This window comes from Microtus pennsylvanicus, chromosome 15, assembly GCF_037038515.1.
Source record: "Microtus pennsylvanicus isolate mMicPen1 chromosome 15, mMicPen1.hap1, whole genome shotgun sequence".
Lineage (NCBI taxonomy): Eukaryota > Metazoa > Chordata > Mammalia > Rodentia > Cricetidae > Microtus > Microtus pennsylvanicus.
Genome location: NC_134593.1, coordinates 24574306 through 24597684, shown reverse-complemented (window position 1 = coordinate 24597684; position 23379 = coordinate 24574306). Strand labels below are relative to the sequence as shown.

At 42.3% G+C, this 23379-nt stretch overlaps 1 protein-coding gene across 15 annotated transcripts in view; it reads left to right on the top strand.

The window, feature by feature from the left end:
* Hmbox1 (homeobox containing 1) overlaps window positions 1-23379 on the top strand; it is a 134746-nt gene that overhangs the window by 98958 nt on the left and 12409 nt on the right. For 3 of the 15 annotated variants that reach the window (XM_075949817.1, XM_075949823.1, XM_075949822.1), the window contains exons 7-9: window positions 19262-19344; window positions 20665-20760; window positions 21797-21891. In XM_075949817.1, the coding sequence (XP_075805932.1) occupies window positions 19262-19344; window positions 20665-20760; window positions 21797-21891 (274 nt within the window). Of the gene's footprint in view, window positions 1-19261; window positions 19345-20664; window positions 20761-21796; window positions 21892-22084; window positions 23054-23379 lie in introns of those variants that run through there. The other 12 variants (XR_012907973.1, XR_012907974.1, XM_075949825.1 and 9 more) reach the window with 10 other exon arrangements.

Here is a 23379-nt window from a genome sequence, read left to right as displayed (position 1 = left end):
ACTTGCAGAGGCCATACAGTCCAGTGAACAGCTGAGTTACATGTGGCTCTCTAGACAGTGCTTATTGCATATAAGTCCTGTCCCTTGAAGAGAAAGCCATTTTCTTCTGGGTGTATACAGTGCTCTTAGTACATGAAGTAGGCCTTGGTTAGCCCTGGATTAACATGCCTTTTAGCCTTCTGTTTAGCTAAGAACATATAAGGGTTTTTATAGGAAAAGATGTAGCACAAACGTTAAGAAAATAATTGATGTTGGGCCATAGGAACATGAGGAATCACAGGTTTATTCTATCTGTGTAGATTGGTCATGTTTCTTCTTTAGAACAGTATTTGTTGTCTTAAAGAAGATTTGAGTATTTTAATAGAGAATTTAGAATGACAGTATTGGATAATCTTAGATCAGTTATGTATTAAACTTTTGCTATATATTAGCACTAAGCTAGACTTACCTCAGTGGTTTGTATATTCACAAGATGGAAAACATTAACTATGTTGCACACTTGAAAGGTCTACATCTGCAGATGATATGAGACACATTCTGGGATTTCCATCCCAGGAACCTGCCCATTCACTCATTCAGTCAATCAACTGCTTCTTGGTAGTGAGGCAGTATCTGGCAGAGAGCTTAGAAACAGTCACCGTGGAAGAAGGTCATGAGCAGGCTGGATCTGAATTCTGGAGGATGCAGCCAGGTCTCCCAGTGTCCTCTTTCCTATGCATCTGTCGGGAATCTGGCCTTGGTGTTCCTTTAGCTTTGGAAACAAGTGTATCTCTGGAGTGTTAGGGTCTGTGACTGGAATGCAGAGAGCAAAACCTGGCTATTGCTCCTACTCCTGTTTCATTTCAATGAGGAAGGTAAATGAAGCCTCGAAATCAGGCCACAGGCTCTTAACCCAGTTAGGTAAGATGGGAAGAAAGCAACAACTTGGGGGAAGCCTTGACCAGACTCAGGAACAAGTGTGAGAGGCCTGGCGGTATCAGGTTGGTGCAGTGACTGGTCACCAGCTCTGGAGTCGGAGGTGTGAGAAAGTTACCCATGCTGTTACTTCTAGTCGAGTGATTGAATGCCTGTATGTCATCGTGTCCAAGAAGATAGAAATGAATGTGTCTGTGCACTTGGAGTTCTGCTGCATGTTTGTTGTTCTTCTTGACCAGAATACCTATAGTATGCTTTTGTTCTTGGATTGTTTTTATCATGGTCCTCTTCTTTAAGTCATAGAAAATAAGACCAACATAGAGCCCTGGAATTATAAGGAAAATGGTTTTTATTCTTTTGACCTTTGAACTTAACAAAACAACTTTAAGAAGTTTATCCAGAATATTCTCCCCCAGAAGCCAAGGAAGCAGCACTGAACACAAGCCTGAGAGTGCGTGTCTCCTTCCCCCAAAATTCAAGTATCCAAAAATAGGTTCTCAGAATAACTGCTGTCGTGAGCGAAAATAGCATTGCAGCCACAGTACTATGGCAAACACAAATTAAATCAAAGCTCTAAACTTGGTGTCCCTGCCCTTAACCTGATGTGCGTATAATCTGCGTTTGAGACGTGTCTGACACACAGATGCATTCCACACAAGTGTCTTATTGCTTCCTGGGAGAATTAGTATGGAAGAGACCAATCGGCTTATAAAGCATGTTTCTAGAATATTGTTTGAGGGGTCTGTAATTTAATTCCCTTGGTCTTCAGCATTTTGGAATTCTTCCCAGGACAGTTTGTGTTAATGCTTGGATTTGGTGTCAGTCTCATTCCTGTCTCTTTTCACTTGTAGTTTTGGTGAATTCCTTGCCGGGAGGATTCAGGAAAGCCAGATTTGCAGAAGCTAAGTTCTAGTGCAGGCTGGCATGGCCTGGGTACTGTGAGCAGTCATCCCTGACTGGGCTCTGTCAGAAGACCGTTTTCCAAAGATAGTTTGTTAATGCCTCCTTCAGCAATAGTCTTATAGAGTGTTTACAGGTGTAGGATAATGAAATATCCTAGAGGGCTATGATCTCTCATAACAAAGAGTGGTAAACAAAGTCATTGTTCACCTCCCACCCGCTTCATCCAGGTCGTTCTCATTTCTTATAGCATGAGAAAACTGCAAACTTATGTCTAAATAGTAACTTAGAAAAAAACTGATTTCTCTTATTTTTCTTTTCATCCCTAAAACTTTCTTTACAGTCCCAAGAATATTTTGTTTATTTCTGTATTATATTGTTGCTGAATTGAGTGAGCCTGCTAAGGAAAGTACCTCTTAGCTCCTGGATCTCAGGCAAGTTAGGAACATCAAGAGAAAAATGGAGTGTGTTTTTTAGCTCTTTCCATTTAAGTGTGATTGCTTTTTACAAGTGTCTAAGTCAGTAGTGGTGGATTTGTTAAGTGGAATGCCACAGCAAAGGACAGAGACAACTTAGTAAACTCGAGGGAAGATGCAGATGACATGAGGTGAAGCAGTTACGTTTTCATAATAAAACACAAGGCAAGGAGGAGTCATGGTGACTCAAGCCTATCAGGCCAGCACTCAGGAAGCTGAGTTTGAAGCCAGACTGGGAAGAATAATGAATTCCAGCCTAGCCCGGGCTGCTGGGTGAGTCTCTGAGAAACTGATAACAATGAGTGATAGTAAAATAAAGCAACAGATACAAGTGTACAAAGGTAAAGATTAAGAGACATAATACAACTTAAATTATTTGTTTTAAATGTTGGTGTTGTGTTTTTGTGTTCTTTTCTTTTTGTTTAATAGCTGATGATATAGTGATTAAGAACACATTGTTGTAGGTACCTTTAGACGAGCCACTTGCCAAATGTAGTGACTGCAGAGCTAGGAAGATGGCTCAGTGGTTAAAAGCCGCTCTTCCAGAGGGCTAAAGTTCCATTCTTTGCACCCACATGGCAGCTCACAACTGTCTATAACCTCCAGTCCAAGGGGAGCCACCCTCTTCAGGCTTCCGCAGCACCAGGCACAAATATGGTACACAGGCATATGTGCAGGCAAAACACCCCTACATATAAAAAGAAAAAAGATGATACTCATCTGTAGAAGTGCTGTGATTTCATGACTACAGCATACATGCCATGTGATTAATAGTTCATAATCTTCCTTTCACTACATGTTCAAGATTTTTAAAAAAAAATAGAGCCAGTGAGATGGCTCAGTGATCTAAGACCCCTATCACCAAGCCTGACCACCTGAGTTAAGTCCCTGGTAGTCGCATGTTGAAAGGGAAGAACTGACTCATGTAGGTTCACCTCTGACCTCTGATGCACCTCCTCCCGCAAAATAAGTGAATAAAATCTAGATAACAATAATAATAATATGTATTAATAACTTTCATGGTGTTGTGATTTGAATAAAAATGGTCTCCATTGGCCCATTGTGAGTGGCTATTAGGAGGTGTGGCCTTGCTGGAGGAATTGTGTCACTGGGGGCAGGCTTTGACATCTCAGATGGTCAAACCACGCCCAGTGTTGCTTTTGTGGCTTTCATTTCCTGCTGCCTGTGTGTCCCGATGTAGAACTCTCAGCTCCTTCTCCAGCACCACGTCTGCCTGCATGCTGCCATGCTTCCTGCCATGATGATGATGGACTAAACCTCTGAACTGTAAGCCAGTCCCAATTAAATGTTTTCCTTTATACGAGTTACCATGGTCATGGTGTCTCTCGCAGCAATAGAACCTTAATCAAGGCGTAGAGTACTTTTGTTGAATTGGAAATTTCTGAATTTACCATTTTCATATTTCTTAATCAATTAAAGTCTGCTTTGCCTTTCTTTTAAAATGAAAACAATCCAAACAGGACATAGCAGTGCCTATAAGTTGTTCCAGGTGCTTGTCAAACTGGGACATGAAGGTTACCTGAGACCAAAGTTCAAAGTCAGCCTGGGAAACAGAGACTTCATCTCATTTTTTTTGTTGTTTTGGAGGAATGTGGGATGAAGAAGTCCCATTCATTTTTCTCTGTGGAACGCTACATAGTGATGAGGCATATTGAAAAGCTCTGGTCCTGTAGGAGAAGTGAACGATGGGTGGGGCCCAGGCTACCCTCACACAAGAGACTGGCAGTCAGACCAGTGGGATGCGTAAAGTAACGTCAGGAGAGGAGACACTGCAGAAACACACAAGCTGCTTGCTGTGGTTGGGACAGGATGTTTCAGTCGGTTGAGAGGAGGCAGGACATGCCAGTAACAGGAGTGACTTGCTGTGAGCATCGTTCACTCGGGCTAGAGTGGCAAGGGATCTTGCATCCTATAAGCTTGGCTGTCTCTGCATTTTGATTTGCATCCATGCCGCAGTGAGTTCTCTAATCATATTCTTTTTTATTATCCATTTTCCAAGTTGTCTGTGCCGCCACTTTCTTCCCACATATAAACAAAGTGGAGTGTTTTTGCTTTTTCAGTGCCAGTTATCCAAGATTGTGGTTTAAGTGGGATGATTTATAGGACAGCATAGGAATTGAAAGATTGAAACTAGTTAGCAGTCTTCCCAGACTTCCTTTCTAAAGTCAGAGCCTGACTAGACTCCCTTTTCTAGACATGAGAATAAGTAACTTGCCATTCTAGCCACACTGGCTCTTTAAAATCTTCTGATTCGCCCCATATTATAAAGGACGTTTTTATAAAAGTTACAAAATTCAGTTTTCTCACTGACTTGGTGTTAAGGTGCATTGTCAGGATGGAGTTACAGACAATATCATTGCCAGAGAGAATCAGGGTATTTTACCTGGCTCTTCAGCGACATGTTTTTTGTGCTCCAGGCAAGCATTTTGTTAGACCCAGCAGGCATATGAGGTACAGGCACTGGGCATGAGGGCTAATGGTTCTAAGTGTAGCTTGAGTGTGATTGAATGAGTGTGTAAGAAGACCCCAAACTTCAGCAGAGTCGCAGACTGTTATCCCAGGTCTGCTCCTCCAAACCTGTCAGGCTCAGAGGAGGGACAGTACAGTATTTTGTGATTTTGTTCAAAATTTTAGGGTCTTTAGTTCAATTCAGAGATAAGTAATAATGGGAAGATTTAAAGGTCCCACTTAAAATGACTCAGAAATCACTTTCATTCCCTCAGTGTTGTCTTCCCTTTGCTTACTGTTGTTGTTTTCCTTCACCCATAAAAAATGTTCTATGCTGGCAGAGTTGAAGCTCCTGAACTCTGCTCTGTGGTGAATGAGAATTAAGGCGCATGCTCTCTGCCTCCCTGAAACGGTTTTGCCATCAGCTGGTCCTCCCCCCTCTTCTGATGTTATCACTGTTCTAGAATAGGAAATGCTGGGGAATAAAGTAGACATTTTGGAATTAATAGGTACTGGAAGTTGAATTTTAAAATGAGTTTCTCCTCTTCCTTACCCTTGTGGAATACTCGAGTGGAGCGTGATGAGCTGCACCTCCTGTACCTCTGCAAAGAGAAGGAAGTTCTTAGCATTTATATGAGACAGCAGGAGCCTGGACATGACCTCATTTCAATCCATTAGACTATTTGAGGAAAAAAACAACAAAACTTTGCCACTTATTGACGAGTAAAGTTATCCCAATCCATTTCTCATAGCCAATAAGAAGATGAACTGTCCTTAAATGCATTTTAAAATTGGCAAATTATACTTCCTGGTTCCTTTCTGGCCAAACAGAAATAGCTAAAAGAGAAATTATCATGATGCTTTTGAGGTGGATTAAAAGTTTTCCCCGTTCTCTTGTGGATGCTTTGCCAGCAGTTGTTATTTTTAACAATGTTTGAACCCTGTTTCTCAATAGTTCTTGAGCCAATTAAGTAGAACAGAGAACCCCACGCTCCTCATGCCATCCCATAGCCATAGTCTACAAGGACACGAAACACAGTTCATACCACATTAACAAGTCATTGTGAGATGTAATGGCTTCATAAGAACCAAACTTCAGATGTGTGAAAACTAATTGAACTTGTTGCACAAGTTCTAATTGGTCTTAATAATAAAAACCCGGAGCCAGATAATCAGGGTAAATGCTGAAAGATCAGAGAGACAAAGGAGCAAGCCACAGCCAACTCCTACCTTGCTAACTTCTCAGCTGAAAAAGGAATGAGCTCCTGTCTCCTTCCGCCTTATATTCCTCTCTCCTCCCAGCCATGTCACTTCCTGTCTGTCTGTATAGACTTCCAGACCTCTGTGGTTAACTAGTGACTAGCTCCACCCTCTGATCTTCAGACAAACTTTATTTGTTAGAGCACAAACAAAATATCACCACATGAACTTACTGAAAACTCTGTGGGAAACAAGTGAATGAGCTTCTTCTTAAGGTTCAGATATGCCAGTTTCTACTTTGTGTAAGTCCTGTGGTAGATACAAGGGGACACTATATCATCAGCAGGATCAAAGGAAACCTTGGCCCTTGTTAACAGTGAGGGGGAAAGTTGTTACGTCCTAAGATCACAACTTACACAAGGGCTTGCTCGTGAGTGTGGTAGGAGAGGAACTTGTGAGTCAGTGTTCTACATGACTGTCTTTTGGTTGAGGAAACTTGAATGTATTACTAAGTGTCATGGTACAAAATCCTTGGATGTGCTCTTTAAACTATACTTGGAAGAAGACCTATGTACCATAGCAGTCCTGGTCATGATACAGTGACTCCTACAAATTATTCTGTTCTATTGCTTTGGTGACATCCCAGTAGTTACGAGCACTGGCTGCTCTTCCAAAAGTCTTGAGTTCAATTCCCAGCAACCACATGGTGGCTCACAACCATCTGTAATGAGATCTGGTGCCCTCTTGAGGAAGAGGTCAGTCATCCTAATTAACTTAGACCATGAAAGCCAATGTAGACAAGTTCAATAGAACCGCCATATATGGACTCTGTGTGCATGCTTCAGCATTGCAGGGCATAAATTTCATTTTCATTCATACATTAAAATTTCAGACTGGGGCTGGAGAGGTGGTTTAGCTCTTGGTGAAGACCAGTTCCACCTGATCAGACTTCCTCTTCTGACCTCCACTGGTACTACACACATACATGTAAAATAAGATAAATTAATATATTTTTCAAAAGCCCAGACTCTCTTTTCTGTCATCTTGCTGACTGGTCAACAAAATAGCCTTTCTGTTTAGTTATTACTTGGAAGTTTACTAACCTTGTATACAGTTGCTGAACAGCCTTTCAGCTGTGGCACTGAGTAGTAACGTGTGGTCCCCCAGGTATTGTCAGAATTAATTTGGCTTTTTTTTTTTAAGACAGAATCTCCCTACAATAGCCCAGCTGTCTTGAAACTAACTGGTTTGTTGCGCAGGATGGCCTCAAAATTAGAGATCCACCTGCCTCTGCTTCCTGGGAGCTAGGATTTAAGAAGTGTTCTACCATAATTTGCCTTTTGTTGTTGTTTTTAAGAAAAAGGTTTTTTTTGGGGGGGGGGGTTGTTTGGTTTTTTATTTTGTTTTGTTTTGAGACAAAGTTCTCTGTAATTATTAGCCTTCTAAAAGGTCGCTGAAGGCCCCTTACCTACACTCTGATAGTTTGACTATCACTGAAAATGATTATGAACCCAAGACACAGGAAGGGAAAAGTTAGGCTTCAGGAAGTACTGGGGGAACTGCAGACCAGTGCATCCCGATTCTTTCTTCATTCAGTCTTGGCCAAAGGCTGAGACGTTATTGCAGCCTCAATTCTTAAGGGTTTATATACTTCGTTTGCTACTTATTGAGATGAGAGAAAAACAAATAGATTGATCCCCGGGAAAACCAGTTCTCATTTTATGCTCAGATTTATGCTCATTATCCTTTTGGCATGAATGTGCATTTTGCAAAAGCTTGGTATTGATCCTAAGGAAGAAAAAAAAAACCATCAAGGAGACAATGAGTTGATCTGTATCAATCCTCTTTTGTTGATCTTTGTATTATGATACATTATTGGTCTGCCAAGTATGAGAAACTTAATTCTGGATTACCTTCCAGTTCTCTCTCACAAATCTACTTCCTATCAGTAAAGCAAAAGGTGCAGCCACACACAGCATGGCTGTAGGTGAAGCAGATTGAAGTGGAACTCACTGGCCCCAATGCCCAAGAGTTTGTGAACTTTCAAAATGTTGCTTTCAGCTGACTTGCATTTCACTCACAATTGGTAGTTTCTCTAGAAAGTTTGTGGACAAGCAGACCCAAGCACCACCCTTTGTGCATAGCCTTCTCTTTATTGTTAAAGCGGAGAGGTGACCAAATGCATGGAAATTTCATGAACTTCAGTCAGGCTGCTTGTGGCAGGCAAGTGCTCTTTCTTCATTTTTTTTTAAAATGTGGTAGGAACTTGCCAGGTTTACTATTTGTTTGGTTTTGTTGTTGTTTTTCCAGAGAACTCCAGAAATATCGCTATATGTATTGACTTGGATGTAAAATGTCCCTTGGGTTCATATGTTTGAAACCCTGGGCATCAACTTCTGGTGGTGTTCTAGAAAGCTGTGGAACTCTTAGGAGATAGGGCCAAACTGGAGGAAAGGGATTTCTGGGGAATGGGTTTTGGAGTGTATAACGTGGTCTAGCTTCCTGTCCTCCCTTTTGACTGGTCTCCTGGAATGTGAGCTAACTCCCATCATGCTCTCCCACCATGCCAAACTACCATGTCCCTCAAACCATGAGCCAGAATAAACCCTTTCTCCTTTAAGTGGCCTCGTTCAGACAACCTGTGACAGCAAAGAGAAAAGTGACTAGTGCCTGGCTGTCAGCACCAGCAGTGTGCCGCAAGTCCACGAGCATCTAAATGTGGAATCTGTAGTGAAGGGCTTTGCAACGTGTAAACCTTGGAAGGCCACATTTCATACATGGTGTCCATAATTCTCAGCCTTGAGGGGTTTTGTTTGTTTTGTTTTTGTTTTCAACAAAGGGCATCTTGCTATCCTGATAACCCCACTGTAGACACAGACTGGTAATGTGTAACAGTAGTTTAATCCAGAGTTTATTTAATCCTCTGATGCCCGGGGAGGAAAGATGGGTCATTGTTGTAGTTGTCCCCTGAGATTTCCTTTTTCAAGGAAGCAAAGCCCTTGGGCGAGATGCAGCTGTGAACCTGCAGGTAGCATGGGTCTCTCATCAGGAACGCCTGTGAGATTAGCAGGGCTATAGGCTAGTTGATTCATCTTTGGAGGTTTGCATAGCATATCTTAAACAAAATCAGAAACAGTTTCCTGTCTTTAGCTAACAGTGGCCATTCCTATTAGGATTTTGAGTAAATGAACTAAATTAGGAAACCTGCATTACAGGCCGTGTGACCTTGAATAAGGCAGTTCTTTCTCCTTCCTGGCTCCATCTATGAAATTCACATTATTACTACAAGTAGAAGATGCTGACCTGCTGATGTTTCTTTCCAGCATAAAGGTCTGATTCCTTGTCAGGGTCTGCTCTACAGTCTCAATCCGCATGCAATGGGGCTGTGTTAGGACTTCCATGGGCATTTATGAACGATTTGAAAATTTGTCTTCTTATGTCTTTGCTCTGTCCATAGGCTGATGCTAATTTTTCTGCTTAAAACTCTTTATTTTCACAAGCTTTTCCCTTGTAAAACTTTTAAGATACTGCCAAGCTGTGAAAACAGACAGCTTTCCCTGCAACAGAACTCATTTATATTTTAGCTTTCCTCTTCACGTACACCTTTTAAAAGGTTGATGTGGGGAGAGCCGTTATTTATTTTGTTCTGCCTGTAGAATTAAAAATGAACCCATCTGTAAAAAGGCATTAGTGTAGGATGATGGGCTTTTGCTTGCCATACTCGAGTGCATTTGCAAAACACTCATAATGTTGCTAAAAGGTATAGGACAAACTAAGAAACTTTATTGTTTAATAATAATTATATAAAATTCCATTTCTCACATCGTAAGATAGCATACTTTCTTTTCAAATATTGCATTTTGCATTATAAAGTTATTATATGATTAATATATAAATTGTGAGGAAATACAAGAAAATACAAAGTAGACAATAAGGCCCTTTTATGCTATCACTAGCTGGTAATCGTTAATGCTTGCTGTGTTTTTCAGTCCTATCTCTTTATCTTATGTACATATCTTTTTAAACAGAAGAGACTTATATCGGCTGTGCAATTCAATATTTAACTATCATTACATAACCTTTTAAATAGAATTTTATTATGAATGCTACCTTGAGAATATGTTGTAATTTATGGACATTAAAGTTAGCATCTGTCTTTCTCTTCTGGATCTAACTTAGGATGAGATCAAACGAATTCAGGAGATTATGGCCATAGTGGCCTTACTGCATAGCTGATTATGCCCCCATTGTATACATGATGGTGGCTGAAGTATACGGAGAAGCAGGTGGGTTGGATTTGAGAGAAGCCTGCTTACTTACTTGTTTGCTGTTTTGTTCTCTTGCTTGCTTGTTTTGAGATAGCAATTCATTGTGTAGCCCAGGCTAGCCTTGAACTGACATCCTCCTGCCTTAACCTCCCAAGTTCTAGGTAATTACAGGTGTGAGCAATCCCACCTGGCTTCAGCATCAAACAGCTGAATAGGACCTTGAATTCCTTTTCTTCCTCCCTCCACCTGGTGAGTGCAGGCTTAGCAGGCTGATCTCTACATGCCTGGCTCTTTCTGTATTTTTCTTGTTAGACATTTTACTTATCTTGCTCTTAAATACATATATCCTTTTGTGTTAACTTATTTAACTAGGTACTATTTATATGTGGGAAATTCTGATTTTTAAAAATGGTTTATATGTATTTACCATATACAACATGAATTTTTAATTTTTATTAACATTCATTAATTTTGCAAAATGGTAGGTTTCATTATGACATTTCATATATACAATATGTATGAAATTTTTGATCATCTTCAATCCCCTGTTAACATATTCTGCTCCCTCCCAACTGTTTCCCTTCCATCACCAAGCCCTCTTTCTACTTCCATGCATTATCTCTATTGGCTTCTTTATCTTTGAGGATTATTGTTCCATGTGTATGCACATATAAATATATAAACAACACCCTGCTGGGTTCATTTAGCATTGCTCACATGTGTGTGTTTTAGGGCTGACCATTGGTAACCGATAACCAATTAGGGGCTCGTTCCTGGGAAAAACTGATTCTCCCATCTCAGCAGTCATCGATAGCTTCTCATCTAGGGGGCGGGGCCTTGTGAGATTAACCCCTTCCATGTTGGCATGTCTCCTGGTGTTGTTGTTGTTTAGGTCTTGTTTGGGCTGCCATATTGTTGAGATTCACAGAGGCAGCTTCCATGTCATGTATAGAAGACGCTGTCTCACAGCAGACAGTCTGGTCCTCTGTGGCACTTGCATCCTTCATCCTTGGTGTTTCCTGAGTCAGATGTATAGGGCTGTGTTACAGATGTAGCAGCTGGGGCTGGGCAACCCATCAGTTGTTCTCTGCTTTTTGGCCAGTTGTGGCTTTCTGTAATGGTCTCTCTCTCCTGCAAAAGGAAGCTACTTTGATGAGGAGTAAGAGCTACATATATCTGTGGGTACAGGAGTTAAGTACAGAGAAGGCAGAAAGGGATTATACTGCTTTGGTAAAGTAGCTGTAGTGGGTTCTGGGTTCTAGGACTATATTGTCTCACCAGCCATGGGTAATTGGCTATAATTCCACTATCAGACATGAATTCCCTCTCACTAAATGGTCCGTCCGTACAATTACATAGCTGTTGGTTACCAACAAGATATAAGTGCCACTATTGCACCTTTGGGGATATCATTGTTGTGGTTCATAGGTGTCTCAGCTGGGCAGGACTGTTGATTGCCTTTCTGCCATGGCAGCTTGCATAGTACTTTCCGGTATTATGAAACCTAGTCTGCAGGGAGCATGCTTCTGGGACAGATCAGTTCCTGAGTTCATAGGGTCTTCAGCAAAAGGAACTTACTTCAGAGCCTGGGAAACAACTAAGTTCAACTACAATAGCCTGAATTGTTTTGGGAGTTGCTTAAATTTACTGAACAACAACTTAAAAGAAAGTTTCTCATGCCTGGTTCTTTCTCTCTCTCTCTCTCTCTCTCTCTCTCTCTCTCTCTCTCTCTCTCTCTCTCTGTGTGTGTGTGTGTGTGTGTTGTAGCACATGTACACACACGCGCGCACACACACACTTTTATATACGTATAAATATATAATTGTGGGTAAACATAAAATAATGATTCCTTCATCCCTCTCCCGCAGTATTGTCCACAACTGCCACCACCATTCACCCTTCATGCTACCTGCTTGCTATCTGCTGTTCCCTCTCACCTAGCAACTTCTTTAGTAAACAGTACTATAAAGAAAATGGACTCAAAGTCAGAAGACTTGATCTAGTTAGTTCTGTAACCTTGGGAATGCAGCTTATACTGTCCCGTTTCAAATGACTAGTTAGCAGTCTTCAAGACCCCTAACTGGAGCTGCAGAGATGGCTCAGTGGTTAAGAGCATTGCCTGCTCTTCCAAAGGTCCTGAATTCAATTCCCAGCAACCACATGGTGGCTCACAACCATCTGTAATGAGGTCTGGTGCCTGTAGGCATACATGTAGACAGACTATTGTATACGTAATAAATAAATAAATATTTAAAAAATAAAAAGACCCCTAACTGCCACAAGACCAGGCTCAGTGATGGAGTCGTATGCACAGGAGAGTTCTAGTTCTACCCTTCTCATTTCTCTCTGGCCCCAGACTGTTTTGTGGAAACTTTTAAAGGTATGATCAGTCTTAGAAAAACTTTGATATGTTTGAAGGAAAGGTAGAATATCATTTAATGATCTGTAAGTGCATGGGAAAAGTATTACAGCCTCTAGCAAAGACAAATCCCTCCATTGGGAGGGCTTTCCCATCTGTCATCTCTGCCTTTACCTCATCGTATAGAAACAAAGAAATGAAAACATTTTAATTGTTTTATTGCTAAAGATCATTTCACACATAGATGCTCTTAAATAGGAGGTGGGACAATTAAACTTCATAGCATGAAGGCTGGTTTAATGTTAATGTCTTCTGAAGAAACTCACACAGAATTTTGGGTAGTAGGAAACAATCCTGAAAGCTTATTCTGGATACCTAAAACAGCGAGATTGTAGATTTCTGCCCCAAGAAGAGCTAAAGCCATGAAAACACAGAGGGAAATGTCCACACATGGCTTTAGCTCTTCTTAGGGCTGGTCTCTGTCTTTTCTGCAGTCTCACCAAGACACACAGGGAAGAATTCCCTGGCTTCAGTTTTCAGGGGCTGAAGTGTTACTGAAATGGAAGTGCTTCAAGGGCTTTGTCATTTGTGTCCAGCTCATGGCTTTTGTCTCATGGACATTATTTTGCCACTTTTCATTCTAATTCTTTCCCATCATCATATAGCAAAACAGTCATTTGGCTTCCCTATGGGAGGCTATGCACTGGTCACTCACTGACGGTGTCCTTAGTGATGCGCAGTGTCCTTAAAATTTGCTGTCACTTTGTGTTGTTACCCACAGGCATGCGCATACATTTCTTCCCCTTTTGTATATTTAAGAATGTCCAGGGCTGTAAGCATTTCCAATAGAAAGAAGAGTAAGGTTCCAGCATTTGATTTCAAGTCTCCTTTAGAACAAATAACCAAGATCTCCTAAAGTAGAAATGTTCTTTGTTTTGTTTTGTTTACAAAAACCAAAACAAACAAAAAACAACTAAAAGCCAAAGTGCTGGGAGATGAATAATGATTCGTTCTATAGGGCTGTCATAGGGCATGTGGGTACCACCCCAGGGGCTCCCACCTCTATCTCCAAGCCTTATCCCACATCATGCCTTCTCCTTAGTTACTGCCACAGGTACACACCTGGCTTCTGCTGCTCTACAAAAATAGCTTCGATGTCCCTACTTTAACCCATGCTCCAAGACACCTAAAGAGTTGGTTCTACTCTGCACAGTATGGACTCGGTCTTTCCTCCACTGTGATCTGCTGCCCCATCTCAGGCACTTTGCATTCGGCCTGGGTTGTGTGTCTTCCAGTCTCAGAATGCTGCAGGCTCCCTTAGGATTCCTTTACTCTGTCCTTGAGAGCCTGTACAACTGTCAGCTCTCATCTGCTACCGTCTGCTTGCTGTGCCTGCAGCAGCCACTGTGCTTCCTTTCATAGTTCCCTGTTTACCCCCGTCTGCTGTGACCACACTGGTAAGTTTTGTCTGGTTCATCTTTGCCCACCCTGATAGTCAGCTGGTAAGTAGAAACTAGGACTTTGTTTTGGGGTGATTAAGAAATTCTAGACATTAGCCTATGTGCTGACTTCCTTAATAGTCCAATTTGGTCACATATTACTAAAAAGAAACATTATTCTGATGTAATTATAGTCATCTATGTCTCCATTGCTAAAACCACCAGCATACCTGAAGGAGATACTGTGGAACCTGCTGGGACTCTTTCTGCTTGAAGAAACTCTGCTGGTTCCACCAGAAACCTTGTTGGAGCCTCTGCTTTCTGTTCACCCCGGATTCTTTTTTACATTCCTTAATGCATTTCTTACTCACATGTCTTAGTCACACATTTGTTAGTCTTGTGCTAGGACCAACCAGACTCCCTTTGTGAGTAATTAGGAACATGGTCATTTTCTTCTTTGATACTCTCTTTCTCTAAGCAAAATTCCCTTACATAAGCCTAGTCAATATAGTGCGATCCTAGGTCTGTACCTTACTGCCCAAGCAGGGGATGAGATTCAAGTTCCTTATATATTTTAGAGTCAATCCTTGTTGAGTAAAAACCCAGAGACAGAAATTGGGGTTCAACCCAAAGGTCAGAAAAGCAAAACCGCCAGCCACTGATTCTTAGTTCAAAATGGTGCTCCTGCCTCCAGCAATCTCCTAATGAGACTGTGTGTGAGAGCTGTCTCCTCCCATTTTATATTCCTCTCTAGTGCTGCTGGGATTAAAGGCGTGTACCACTACTACCCTGTTTCTATGGCAATCTAGTGTGGCTACTGGGATTAAAGCTGTGTGTCACCACTGCCTGGTCTGTACGGCTGATTGGTGTGTCTGTTTTATGCTCTGAACTTCAGGCCAGCTTTATTTATTAAAATACAAATTAAATATCACCACACTTTGTCAGACGTTTTCTCTGATTCCGTAGCTTGTCTCTTCACTTTGCTGTTACTTCCTGTTGTATTGGGGGTCTTGTCCAGGAAATCCTTGTTCATTTTGATGTTCCAGAGTACTTTAATTTTCCTTCTAGTGCTCTTTTGGCTTCAAGTCTTATATTTAATTTTGATTTGAATATTCTTTTAACTGGTGGTGTCCAGTTTATTCTTCTGCTTACAACCAAGGTTTTGTTAGACTGGATGGAAACAGTGGTTGCTAGCTAAGATCTAAGGTCCCCATGAAAAAGTGATGGGTGAGACCTGCCCCATCATCACAGGCTTACCTCATCTCCTGCTGAAGAAATGATAAGTTCAGAAATGAACAGATATTGGGATCTTACCAGATTTCCTATGTGCACCCAGTGCGATGATCACAGCTTTTGTCCCTCACGCTATGGGAGGCTCTTATCCCTGGGATGTCTCCAACTTGGTTGTGATGAGTAGTCTTTTTAATGTGCTCCTAGATTCCATTTACAGGATGTTAGCTGAAGGGTTTTCTGGGTTTTTGTTTGTTTGTTTGTTTTGTGTTGTATGTCATCTGTGGTCACTAGGGTGTTGGGATAGTACAAATCTTCTATAATGAATTTAGAAAAACTCTCTTCAGATTTTGAAATGATTTATGAGGAATTTATGTTAATTCTTTAAATGTTAGCCAGAGCTCAGCAGTGAGGTTAAGCAGAATATTTCTTAATCATAAACAATAGGACTGGAGTTATGACTCAGCAGTTAAGTGCACTGGCTGCTCTTCCAGGGGACCCAGGCTCAATTCCCAGCCCCAACACGACAGACGGCTCACAACCACCTGTAACTCTAGTTCCAGCGGACCAGCGCCCTCTTCTGACCTCAGTGCGCAGACATAAATGTTGGGCTACATATAATTTCAAAAAACAATAGGAACAGTTTTTTTAAAAGAGGGGGAAATGCTGCTTTTTCAAAAATATGGCTTAAATTATATGAATAAATTATCCTTTTCCTGAGGTCTTGATTTGAGAGAAGTTACTGGGGTCTCCTTACTCTGATCTTCATTGTATGCATTTAAATCCTGGAAATACAGCTTAAAAGAGAACTCTAAAACTTCGAGTTAATAGAAAACATTATACCAGGAGTAACTGAAAATTTTAATTTAGCTCCCAAAACCAGTATGACAATTTTTTTTTTGTTAGTCACTGCACCACAATACTAATGCCTTCTACCTGATCCCAATCCACTTTAGAGCATGAATTGTCTACAGAATTGTATTAATCATCAAACTGGTTCTTAATTATTTCAGTGTTTCCCCAAGGTCCTTTTGTTGTAAAAATGTGTTCGTTCACTTCGAAAACCCTGCAGAGAATTCTGCGAAGCACATTATGGAAGCCAGCCATGTCAGCAGCGTTTTATTTCCTGCTCTATGCATCGTTCTTGCTCGGCAGAGATAAAGGCCTCTGACAGCTATGTGTGTTCTGTGTTGGGCTTAGCCATACACTCCTGTGACCCCAGCGTCTGTGAGACAGCTGAGGTGGAGTCTGGCCTGGGTTTCAGTGCTTTCTGTGGATGAGGAGGAGGTACAAGATGGAAGAGCTGTGAGGAAGGAGCAGATGAGTTCCTATAGGACTCGCTTGGTAACGAAAACTCATTTCTCAGGCCATTCACACTGGAGGAGGCAAAAGGCTCTGGCAGGAGACAGGCACAGGCTTACTCTTTCTTCCTTATATGGCAGCCACAGCGTGAAGGAGGTGGTGAGGCAATCCCGAGCCTCCATAGTAAACCTCTGAAAATATCTGAACCTAAGTAATGTGTGAGGAATACGAATCAGTCATGGTCTTTCAGGTTATTTGGCCAAAGAGTTATAAGGTATACTGATCATAGAATTGTCACTTAAATGGGACCTTAGGTCTTGGCAGCCACTGTTTTCCATCCAGCCTGACAAAGCCTTAATTGTAAGGTACACCTTACTGTACATGCCAGTGAGAGAGGAAAAAGCAAAACAATATTCCCAGTTAGGAGATGTGTCGTGATTTCAAGGGTCACAGTGATGAAATGTGCATGATGAAATCAGTGAAAAAAGATCTTCACATTGGTACAGAGAACAGCTGAAAAATGCAAGAAAGAATTCGAGAAAATGAGAGGGAGAGGGGATACAATTAAGGACAAGTAGAAAAGTTGACCTTGAAAAGGGGAATGATTTATGTTTTCTTGGCTATGAGAAAAGAAATGAATAATGGCCTAGAGAAGTTTAGCAGTTCAGAAGCTAAAAAATATAGCAAACCAATAACCGCGAAGGCAAGGTCATCTGCAGAAAGACGGACAGTGGTGGCTTTGAGGGCTTGAGACTTCAGAGTAGAAAGGTTTCAGAGGAACGAGTCATGAAAGAATTCCATCAGAGGAAGAATCCGCTTGGCACTGTTGTGTGGTGTTCGGGAACACTCGGTCTTCCGAGGAGGACGGGAATAAAAGGGAAGGTGCTGTGCAGTGGGAGATTTGCAGGGCGGGATCGCAGAACAGAACAACTCATTAGTACAATTCCCTTCCTCTCAGACAAGTTTGGCTTGTCTGTCATTTGGGCAAGGAGTAAGGGCTGTGCCTAGAAGTAGTAAACATTTATTTTTAACTTAGGAGAGGAGAAACAATTACAGGATTAGTAACTGCTGGGAAGATGAAGGCTAAAGTTTGCAGAGATGTAGATTAGGGGAGGCTGACTGGAGAATTCAGAATTTAAAGTCATGGAGGGAGAATTCAGAACGATACATTTGGAGGCATGTTCTCTTCTTATAAAGCACAGGTAGAATCATGTTTCTGTTGTATGAAAACCTGGTTTTCAGTGGATGGCCCTTCATTCCTAGAGGACAGAGCAAGTGCATTGCCAGCTTGTCCCCTCTCCCCTGACGAGGTGATCGGCACTAGCACTGATCTCGTCACACCATCCTATGAAGCCCGTGCTCTTAACACGCTCTGCTCTTCTCGGTGCCCAGGGATCTCGTGGTTTCATCTGCCATTGCCCTTGACAGTGCCAGTCCTCAAGACCTAGCTCAGACTTCCCTGTGACATCTTTGCAGACTCCTCCCACAAGCATGACCACACAAATCCTGTGGCCTTTCACCACAAGCACACTATGTATATCCTTCTGTCCCGAGTAGATTGTGAGCTCCTTGATGGCGGTAAATGAGTCAGCTGGGTGACGTTTCAGATGTTAGTCTGTGTTCCGGTTACCTGGCTGTCTGTCATATTGAAGTTTGGTTCTGAGTCTGCTCCATGGAAGCTGTGCTGCTGCCACGGCCTAACCAAAAGTTCAAGTAAACACAGAGGCCAGGACAGCATGGACATGCAGCAGCCTCGAGCATGGTAGCTTGGAAGGGTCTGAAAATGAACATTGACACTCCAAGGACCATGCAGGAGGAGATGCTTACACCGAGGGAAACAGTAAGGAACCATATAGAACATGGTCAGAGACAAGGGTGGGAGCGTATGGCTGGGAGGCTTATGTTTTAGAAAAGAAGATGGAGGAATGAGGCAACAGCTTTACCCAAACTGAAGTGAAGGTGTGCTGTCCATATAGAGACCTCGAGGGAGGAGAAGGCGGCAGGTCAGGCTTTTAGGAGGAGAGGGACCTCTAAGGAATTTGGGCAGTGAGTGGTCTTTCTACCATTGCTAACTGGCTGATTTCCAGGAAAAGGAAGATTTGGTAGGTACTAGAATCCAGTAAAGGTCATTGCCTGATTGTCAGCTTCTAGGCTCAAGGCGTGAAAGCTCTCTTTTTCTGTAAGTTCACAGATGTCAGAAAAAGTAGCACTGATAATGGCATTCTGTTTCCACCTACATTTTATGAGTCTGCTCAGTCTAACAACAGATTTAGCAAGCCTCGTGTTTTAACTATTGTTGAGTAGAGTAATATCTACTTCCTAATATACAAAAATGAAACACATAAGTATCCCTTGAAGCCCCTTCTTCAACAGTGGGTGCTCAATATTCTCAGCCTGATATATGTTCTCCTCTTTACCCATGGGAACCAGCACGCATGCAGACAGGAGCCTTCTAATTCATAGCATTTGTGCTTGTACAGAGTAATTTAAGTTAAGTAAGAAGCAAATCTACTCCTTACATTGTCTTCCTTTCAGGTGCACAGTGGGTACATAGGTAGTGCTTACCATAGCAACACTAGCAACTGTTTCTATCCACCAAAAAGTTCTTCCGGACATCCTGGACTATACCAAGTTACATCTTAAAGGAGACATTTTAATGAGCACATTTAAAGTAAAATATGCCTTTGTTGGTTGCCCCTGCAGTTACTTCAATGAGAATCAATACCCAGATGAAGCAAAGAGAGAAGAGATTGCCAATGCTTGCAATGCAGTCATACAGAAGCCAGGTAAGGAGGTGAGCTCAGAGGGCAACGCTCGGTTACATTCAGTGGTCTGTACACTCACCCTCGTGCAGGTCCCTGCCCAGTGTTCTCGAAGCAGTACTCCTGATGTTCATGTGACATGGATGAAGTAGTCGACACCATGACTCTTCATGAGACTTAGGCCCTGTTTTTAATTACGGAATTTTTTATGTTTTTAATTTTGGATTTATTCGTCCAAAATTTAGCATAAATTTATCAATTCTGACATAATGGTAAAGTGTGAAAATTCAAGCATGTAAAACCATTTTGTTCACCATTGCTATAAAATTGTGTGAGCTGTATTCCTTTGTGGGGCAGCTTTTTGGAGTTGAACTCTATCTGCTTCCCACACTGGGACGGGTGACTTCTACCTGGCTAAATGGTGGTTCCTTTTGAAGTCTCCTGTGGAGGTCCATAGCCACTCTGGCACTTCCTATGTACCATACCCCCTCCATACTTGAGAGACTTGGCACAAGCAGCTGGTTTCCACGTGGTCACTTGTTTTGATGGCTTAAAGACTATGTGAATATCAGAGTTTTATACGGTGAGGGGGATTAAGCTCCTTTATTTAGGAAGTCAGCTTCTAGGGATATTACCCAACACACTCAGGTCTACCTTTAGGTAAGGGGAGTCTGGGCCTTGAAGTGCATAGGCCTGCAGTCCCAGTGCAAGGGATTTGCTCCCTCTGGAAAACACACACCTATTAAAAGCTGAAAACAAGAGGCCAGGAGAGGAGGAGATAGCACAGATGTTATCTCCATAAGAACTAACCGTGGTGACCAAGAGGACAGGGAATCTGAACTCTAACCTGAGCGGTACTGTGCTCCAGAACAGTCACAAAGTGGATAGGTACATGGCCATTAGCCTTCAACACAACATGTGTCTCCTATCATACATGAAATGTAACATATATCTTAAGATGCCAGAATTTTATCTGTATACGTCCATAAAGAATAACATCCCTCTCAGTGCTACTATTTAAATGACACCTCTCCGGAACTAACATGGAAACTATGATTTGATCTGGAATCCTAGTAATCGGACTTGGTGGATTTTTTTTTTAATATTGAGCATGTCTTCCTGAGTTGTGGCTAGCTGTGTGTTCATTTATGTGTTTGTTGATGCAGTAATAATTTTAGTGGGTTCTTAGTGCTAAGCAATGCTAAAAAAAAGATTCCACCCCATCTGTTATTTTGGCAATAAATAGAATCAAAAGCAACTTTTAGCAAAGAAATATTTCTTAAGAACAGTTCAGTCTTGGATCTAAGATACAGATTATCTGAATTTTGTTGCATGCATTCACAGGCAAAAAGCTGTCTGATCTGGAACGAGTTACCTCTCTGAAAGTTTATAATTGGTTTGCTAATAGACGGAAGGAGATCAAGAGGAGAGCCAATATCGGTAATGTATCAGAGAGACTGCCTTCTCTCATGAGAAGTCTAGAAATGAGATAAGAGTGGCCAGTTTATGAGCTGCAGGTCTAAGTGATCCCAACACTTAGGGCTGTCAAGAAGGACCACTGCTTCTCTTCATTGCATTTTTAATAGCGAGGTCAGTGTTACCTGCACTATTTTATTTATATTTTAATAACAACTTCGTTATTTATAAAGCTGATTGTTCTTAATGTTCTAGATTGTAGAATTAACCCCTGAGCAATGGCTTTCTCAAGTGACCCATATTAAGGATTTCTGGGGGGTCCTAAGAAAGGAACTGTGATGCTCCCAGCCTGCTGGTTACTGCTACAGCTATGACCTAGACACTGAGAAACATCTGATCAGTAGCTGGAATAGAAGAGATTCAGCAGACAAGAAGCAAAAGTAGCAGTAAAGGGCATATCAGAAATCTAACATTGGGTTTGGTCAGTTCACAGTGTATACTTATTGATATATACTGTGCTGTACACCATAAACAGTTTCCACTGGCCAACAACAACTTAATAAAGCTGGAAGACCATGCGAGAATGCCTGAGGAAAAAATGTGCGCTCAACTAAAAAAAAGAAGAAAAGACGGGAGTTTGTCCTGTAGAATCAATACTAGTAAAAGTGAGGTTTGAGTGGGTGAGATGAGAGTAAAAGTTGCATGTCAGGGCTGGGGTGGCACGGTGACTGAAAGGACCTGGTTTTGATCCCCAACACCACAGGAAGTACGGTTGCATTTCATTTGTGAATGTGCTTCTTCCTGGTCCACCCAGTTCTCATTTGCTTTGCACAGCCCACCAGGGCAGCTGTTGACTTCAGGAGTTTTATGAATACCCAACAGTCCAGGTTGGTAGTTTAATGTGTAGAGAAGCCAGGCCTCTACCCTGAGCTACACAGAGTTGAATTTCTCCCATTTACAGATAGTTAGAAACAGATTAACTATGTTCTGACTTCCTCACCGTGAAAACCATGGTGATGAGGCAGCAGATAATTTAGGGAGCTATTTGCTTTTTTCGAAGAAGCAGCAATCCTGGAGAGTCATGGGATAGACGTACAGAGTCCAGGAGGCCACTCCAACAGTGATGACGTGGACGGGAACGACTACTCTGAGCAGGTAGGTGGTGAGCTGAGGCTTCTGGTTACAGAGTGGTGGGGCAGTATGGTAACTCAAGTCCGTGGGTATGGTCGTCTGGGGAGGTGGGGAGAGCAGTTGGATCTAGTTAGATTTTCATGTGGTAAGATTCTGTTGTCCTGTTAAATCTGTGAGTAATCTCTATCCACCCCATGGGTTTATTGTCACACAACAGGACACTTGGCAAGCACGCAATGGGGAGGAGGAGGAGGGAAGAAGTTCAGAGGGAGGCAGAGAAGCAGAGAAGGTAGAAGAAGAGAGGAGGATCTGACCCAAACAAGCAAGTTAACCACTTACCACACACACAGTGTTTGAGAAGTACTTAGGGGCACGCGGGCAGCGGTGGTGGTGCCTACATATGGACCATGCAGGGCACAACAGAAGGCTCCGCCCACTCCAGCCCCATTACAGTGGGAACTCTCATGCCCAGAGAAGGGGTTAACCAGAGTCTCTCTGGACATTGACACACTCATCTTGTCATAAATGCAATACCTGCATGTCCTCTCACCTCATCCTGCTGTGTTCTGCATTGCCTGGGGAAAGTGTATTTAATTGTAGCCACTGCATGGAATAAGTCAGTCACTACAAGTGGGGGAGTTCCCCCCACCCACAAACGTGTTGACAGATTTCATTAAAAATCTCTATAGGATCTAAGTTTCATTTCCATTTGAGAAGTTCAGAGGACACACAGTCCTTCCCTAGACTCTGGCAAGAAAGCATTTGCTCTTTCTTCTGGTGGGTTCCTTGTCCCTCAGTCTGCCGTGCTCTTCATTCTCTCAGTGTTCCATTACCTCTGTGTACCCCAGTACTCCAGAGGGGCACGTGAGTCTCTGCAGATTCCTTCTTCAGTCCTAAAGGCTAAACTCTAAAAGCCAGAAGGAAAGAGTAGCAGCCATGTGTCCCAGAAGATCATCTACCCCCAAGAGAGTCGCTTCTCCAGCACGTCTCCACCCTTGGCTCAGGAGAGTGCTCTGTTTCTTTCTTGTCGAAAACCTTCCTGTCATTCTTCAGCTGACCCACATAGATGGATCATTTCCATCTTTTTTTGCAGATGCCCTGAGGGCAGCACATCCTATGCTTTTTCCCCCAAGGGACTTACCCTTTCCAAAGCTCTTTGGTACAGAGTCCCCTGAAGATGTGACAGGTGAGAAACACCCCTTCTCTGTGTTAGCACTTTCAGTGCCCAGCACACACCCAGTAAGGACAGCTTCGTTCACAACTTCCTTTCTCTGTTGCCTGGGTTTGGTTTGGTTTTGGAACTTGAAGTCAGTCTCCTGCCTCAGCTGGGGAGTGCTGGGGTTGCAGACATGTGCCACTAAGCCTCTCAGCAGCTTTACTGTGTAATGTGTGTAGCCTGAAGGGTGGAGAACTTCACTGAGCTCTAAATGGGACGCTGCACTTGTGACTTGTGTAACTGAGGACCTCCCTGACTTGTAAGGTGTAGACGTCTGTTCTTCTGCGTTTTCTTTA